The sequence below is a fragment of the Lepidochelys kempii genome, chromosome 11 (genome assembly GCF_965140265.1).
Source record: "Lepidochelys kempii isolate rLepKem1 chromosome 11, rLepKem1.hap2, whole genome shotgun sequence".
In the NCBI taxonomy this organism is placed as follows: Eukaryota; Metazoa; Chordata; order Testudines; family Cheloniidae; genus Lepidochelys; species Lepidochelys kempii.
This window is the reverse complement of record NC_133266.1, coordinates 71697051-71703050: the sequence shown is the minus strand read 5'-3', so window position 1 is coordinate 71703050 and position 6000 is coordinate 71697051. Positions and strand designations below refer to the sequence as shown.

General features: G+C 46.6%; 1 protein-coding gene across 1 annotated transcript in view; it reads right to left on the bottom strand.

Moving 5' to 3' along the window:
* Positions 1–665: 665 nt before the first annotated feature.
* The window catches only part of TRPM8 (transient receptor potential cation channel subfamily M member 8), a 217602-nt gene continuing 212267 nt past the window's right edge, over positions 666–6000 (bottom strand). Inside the window, exons 26-27 of the mRNA XM_073304777.1 lie at positions 5050–5137; positions 666–2295 (exon numbers count right to left, since the gene is read on the bottom strand). Of these exons, the coding sequence (XP_073160878.1) occupies positions 5087–5137 (51 nt within the window). The 3' untranslated portion in view covers positions 666–2295; positions 5050–5086. The remainder of the gene's footprint in view (positions 2296–5049; positions 5138–6000) is intronic.

Here is a 6000-nt window from a genome sequence, read left to right as displayed (position 1 = left end):
GCAGAGGGACTCCACAGACAAGGGGTTGGGAGAAACCTGTCCCAAGCAGAGAGAGGGAAGATACAAGCTGAAGGGCCGGAGAGGGAAGTAGCCCAGGGAAAGGAATCACTAGTCCAAGTGGTTTGCCGCTATCCCTAGGGCCCCTGGGCGGGGACCCGGAGTAGAGGGCGGGCCTGGATCCCTCCCTCTCCACTCCCTTTCTCTGGACTACCAGTGGGACAGCTGATACCCCAGACTAGGGGTGAGAAACAGCGTCCTGAACCCCGCACAAGAAGAGAAAGCATGGGACCCATCATAGTAGTGCTGGCAAATTTGCCACACCCCCTAGAGAAATCCCACTGGCGTTGACCATCAGAATGTCTTTCCTCTCATTGGAGAATCCTTTTCAAACAGAGATGGGTGCCTAGTGCGATTGTTTCCCTAATTATTCCCAAAGTCGTCTCAGTTGTGTTGCAATTCCTAGAGTAAGGCAATGGGTGATATGTAGCTGGCAATAACACAGAACACTTGCCTGTAGAAATGAGATTAGACAAAGAAATACAGAAAGTGTCACAGGGGTAGCAAGGTAGCAGAACCTACTTGGCTTAGGAAAATACCTTGTTTATCTCTTCCCACCCTGAAATAAGGCAAGAAGCCAGAGTTAACTTACTATTTAATGTGTATGTTCATAAAGGTACATTTGATTCTTTGTTACACTACTCATAGCTACATCCAGCATAATATGCAGGGGAACAACACTGTTACAGGTACCATAGAGTACGGCACGGCAGACAATAAAAATGGAAGGAAGACACATTAGCCACAGTAAAGGCAGACACAAGTGACAAATGAAAATCCATTTATATAAAGTAGATTTCTCTTAGTCATTTAGGACCCAATCCAACTTCCACTGAAGTCAGTGGGAGTCTGAGTATGTCCTGACAAGCTTTCCCAATTTCCGACGACTGAAATCTTATGTTGCACTGCTGAACAGATATCCCCCTTAGTATTGGTGTTGTAATCAACACTGAACTTGACCTGTTTCAGTGCATTTGGTAAGTTTTGATAGCAGATCAAACAGCAAAGATGTGAACAGCAAGATGCTAAAAAGTTTTACTGTAACAGGCAATTAATAATGCTTCCCCTGGAAAATATATTCAGTTGTTTTCTTATGCAGAGACAACACAGCAGTCATTTGAGTTAATGGCTTGCTAGGGCTTGGCTCTCCGGAAGACTTTCAGCATGTAACACAAAGGCAGAGCCATTCTGGTTGAGCCAAGCTGTCATCCAGCGGATCTTGCTACAGGCAGCATTGCATTTAGAAGCCCCTTTCCCTTCCAGGAAAGAACACTTAGCTGGGGACACTTGCTTTCTAAACTACTGTGATACCAGGAGCTAGCCCTGCTGTTGCATCAAATGAGCGGTGAATCATATACCACCTCTTGTTTGTTAATGAATCAGAACACGAACAGGCCATACAGAAACTTGAACAAGTGAAACCAAATGCAATATCAGGGCCTTGCAAAACATCACTGAGGCAGCAAGTAGTGATCCTATTAGACTTATTTGTGAATTGCCTGCCTTCAGCCCTGTGGTGTGGGCACTCAGAGTCTGGGCTACAAAACAGTATCTCAGCCTAATCTGAAGAAGTCTTTATTGTTCACCAGGAATCCAGGGGGTAGGTTAGTTTTGGATGCTGAGTGCAATATTTCCTATTAGGGAAGGCAGGAGTGCCTTTTATCTTCATACACCAGCGTGTAAAAATTTAGTCAGGGTTTGGAAATACACTATGTGGGTAGCAAGGGAGGCAGGGGAGGAGACCATTGGGGGTCATTAAAAGAAACAATGAGGCCCAAATCCTCAAGAATTTAGGCTCCTAACTTTCTTTGAGCTAGGAGCCTAAACACCTCTGAGGATCTGCACTTGAGTGTCTAGTTGATGCCTGGGTGAAGATCCGTTCACGAGACTCAAACCAGAGTGGTTTGGCAGCAGAATTCTTGGAGTTAGGAAAGTGATCTCTGAGCAGCTGATGAGAGCTACCTGCTTACAGCCAGTAACGAAGGACTGAGAAGAAAAGCAACAGATCAGCTTTTGGAATTTGGAGCTCAACTAGGAGGATAATTTTTTATCATCATCATGTAAGATGACCATGGAAATAAAAGAGACCAGAGCCCACAGCTCTGAGACGTGAAGAGCAGAAATGTCATTTTAAAAGCACCATGCATCCTCCTCACTCCTTCCCAGGTGCTACCATTTGTCGCAGGATACATTTCACTTTGAGACATCTCCTAGAAATTAGTGTGAACAAGTCAGTACCTGCGTGAGCAAAGAAAATAAAAAGAGAATTTTAGAATAAATCTCCCACTGCAGTCAGTTGACACATTTTGTTTTCGTTCCAGTACCTGTCAACATGGAATCCAGGGGTCTAATCCTAACAAATTACCAGGGATAAAATGGGCTTGCTGCTGTGCTAAGAAATGAGGAAGAGTGGCAGCTCTGATGTGTATTAGATTAAGTAAGAGCAGAGGCAGAATTGGGAAGTTTTGGGGCTGTCAATTCAGCATCTTCTGCAGGTGCTGGGCCTGATTCTCCGATGCACTGCATTGTATGCAGTGATCTCCCCCTGTACCAGACGAGCGCAGCGTGGATGTAAACATTATCATTCTGATTGGCCAAAGTACTACAAAGATACAGCTTCAGCTTCTTGGGAGGCATTGGCTTGTCTGCCCTTCACATGAATCTAGATTAGTTAGTACATTGGGTCATTTTTTGTGGGAGCCCAGCTTCAGAACCTGGACAGCTCATACGCAAGAGAGCATTCACAGCACCAGGAAGATTTCACTGAGCTGCCAGCAAGCAGTAAACCATTTTTCAGGTGGACCCGGCATCCTCAACTTCCATTATACTTCATCACTTAGGAACCAGAGTAGTCCCCAAGCTACCAGACTAGAGTTTAGACCTTTTACCTGACTTGAGCTAACTTACAAGCTGAACGACTTCAGATTTACTACATCTAAGGATGTGGCTAAGGACTAGAGAGACTAAGCCCTTTCCTGGAACTGTGCAGTTTACCCCCATGGGTCTCTCTGGCATTGCGCCTTATATAATCATTTACTTCTGTGCAAAGTGGGTATAAAATCATACCCCCACTGTGAGCGAGTAGAGAATTGAGTTGGTAGTGTTTAAGGTTCATTTTGCACTTGCCAAAATGATTCTCTACAAGGAACAAATCTCTTCAATCCCTGAAAGAGAGCCCTGTGCCTTTAAGGCAGGGGTGGGCAAACTTTTTGGCCTGAGGGCCACATCTGTGTATGGAAATTGTATGGCGGGCCATGAATGCTCATGAAATTGGGGTTGGGGTGAAGGAGGGGGTGAGGACTCTGGCTGGGGGTGCAGGCTCTGGGGTGGGACCAGAAATGAGGGGTTCGGAGGGCAGGAGGGGAAACAGGGTTGGGGTAGGGGGTTGGGGTGTGAGGGGGTGAGGTCTCCGGCTGGAGGTGCGAGCACTGGGGTGGAGCTGGGGGATGAGGGATTTGGGGTGTAGGAGGGTGCTCCAGACTGGGACCAAGGGGTTTGGAGGGCAGGAGGGGGATCAGGGCTGGGGCAGGGTTTTAGGGCACGGGGAAGGGAGGGGTCAGGGCTTTGGCTAGGGGTGCAGGCTCTGGGATGGGGCCAGAAATGAGGAGTTCAGTGTGCAGGAGGGTGCTCCAGGCTGGGACAGGGGGTTGCGGTGCAGGGGGGTGAGGGCTTCGGCTGGGGGTGAAGGCTCTGGGGTGGGGCTGCGGATGAGGGGTTGGGGCGCAGGAGGGGCTCAGGGGTGCAGGCTCCAGGCGGCACTGACCTGAAGCAGCTCTCGGAAGTAGTGGCATGTCCCAGCTCTAGATTCTAAATGGAGGTGCGGCCAGGTGGCTCTGTACGCTGCCCCGTCCGCAGGCACTGCCCCTGCAGCTCCCACTGTCTGCAGTTCCTGGCGAATTGGAGCTGTGGGGGCAGTGTGCAGAGCCCCCTGGCCGTGTCTCCACGTAGGAGCCAGAGTGGGGACATGCCGCTGTTTCTGGGAGCCACACGGATCCACGGTACACATGTGCAGAGCAGCCCCTGACCCTGCTCTCCGGCAGGAGCGTGGGAGCGGGGCAAGCCCCAGACCCCACTCCCCAGCAGGAGCTTGAGGGCCGAAATAAATGGGATGTGGCCCGCGGGCCATAGTTTGCCCACCCCTGCTTTAAAGTTTAGTTTGACATAGTAATTCCAGATAGTCCTCACTTCCACACAACCACATTTCTTATTCCGTTTTCTCTGCAAAGGAAGATGCCAGTCATTGCTAGTTTTGATGTTGTTCTACATCACTCTAGTCTTTTTGTCAGGCATCTTAAATTCCTTTTGCTATCCCAAGGGCTCTGAATCCCTCACACCATTCAGTAACACCAGACAATCACAAACTGGAGAAGAATAAGGAAATCTATCAAAGGAAGTTAATAACTTGCTGAGAGAGAAAGGATAGCCTTGTTGGTGAGCGTACTAGCTTAGGACTTGGGAAATTTTGGTTCAGTTCCTAGCTCTGCTATAAACTTCCTATGTCATTTTGGGTAAGTTACATTCTATGCCATAGTCCCAGGGAATAATAATCCATGCTCTCTCATCCCCTTGGGTCTGTCTTTTTGATTTAGCTGATCAGGACAAGAACTTTCATTGTGTTTGTACAGCACCTACCACAATGGGACCCCTGATCTCAGTTGGGGCCTCTAGCATAAATAATACATAAATTGGTTCAGCTTGGAGCTTTTCAGCAAACCCGGGGTCAAAACAAGACAATTCTTATGGGGTTTAATAGGTTGGTTTTTTTTTTTAAATTACTGTCTGGAAATTAAAGATGGTGACAGCATATCCTTGGATTTAATCCAGAATGACCAAGTGAGAAAGAAATCCAGGGCCTAGTGTTCCCTTTTTAATGCTGAAGATATAAATAGAAGCATCAGTAACCAATGTCAGATAGAACCCTTCCTCTCTATTAGACAGATGCATTTAAGCACCGGAGATGCTCTTGTATGTTAGTCAATAAAGTGAGCTTACATTGCTGAGGTTTGCCTCCTCTGCTTTCAAGCTGCTTTTATTTTATTTTGTTAGCAATCTCTTTCAGAAGGCCTTTCAGATCATTAAGCTAAAAACAAAAACAAATCAAGATTCATGTTAGTTTGAAGCCAGCCTAGCTTATTCCAAGGCATTTTTGCAGCTTGGATAACAGGCAGAGAGATGTATGAGGCAAATAAGCAGTAAGTCGTTTAAAATGCCCGGGAATGGTTGTAAAACAGTAACAATAACTCCCATGGCACCTCCAAGTTAAGCTCCTGTTTCTTTGGTTACCCTCTGAATGCCGGCTGTTAGTGACTGAGCATTAGCCAACTGCTATTTGCATTTACTAGATAAACTCAGCTGTGCTGATAAACAATGCAGTGCTTATATTTATTTTTCACAGGGAAATAGCCCTAATGAGCAATAGAAGTGCCTCTTCAAACATTGCCCCAGTACAGTCCATTTGGAAGGACAACAACAATTACAATTTTCATCAGTCAATAAATGTAGTGAGTCCTAATGCATACATATTTCATGCATTTAACAAGCAGGTATCATGAAACCAACTGACTCCAAATTACTCTGAATCTGCATTTACTCCTGAGATGGGATCTGGTCATTGGAGTTTTGTGGAAACCAGTCTACTGTAAAGATTGTTATGTTTTTACATTGGTTTCCTCCAATGCTTCTTTCACTCAGATGCACACAGAGCAAACTCTGGGGGCAACCTGATACCCTTACCCGCACTGAGACATAACTTACTTCCTGGGAAGTCTGTGGGACTTCTCATGGATAAGGTGCTGTAAGGGGATCAGAATCTTGCTTGATGGAATTAACTGGACAAGCGACAGCGCACGCTGCCCTATGAAGTTTCTGCCTTCAAAGTGTATTTACAATGGGGAAGACACCTTGCTCAGTACTATGCAACCCTGACATCCCCTTCTGCTTTAG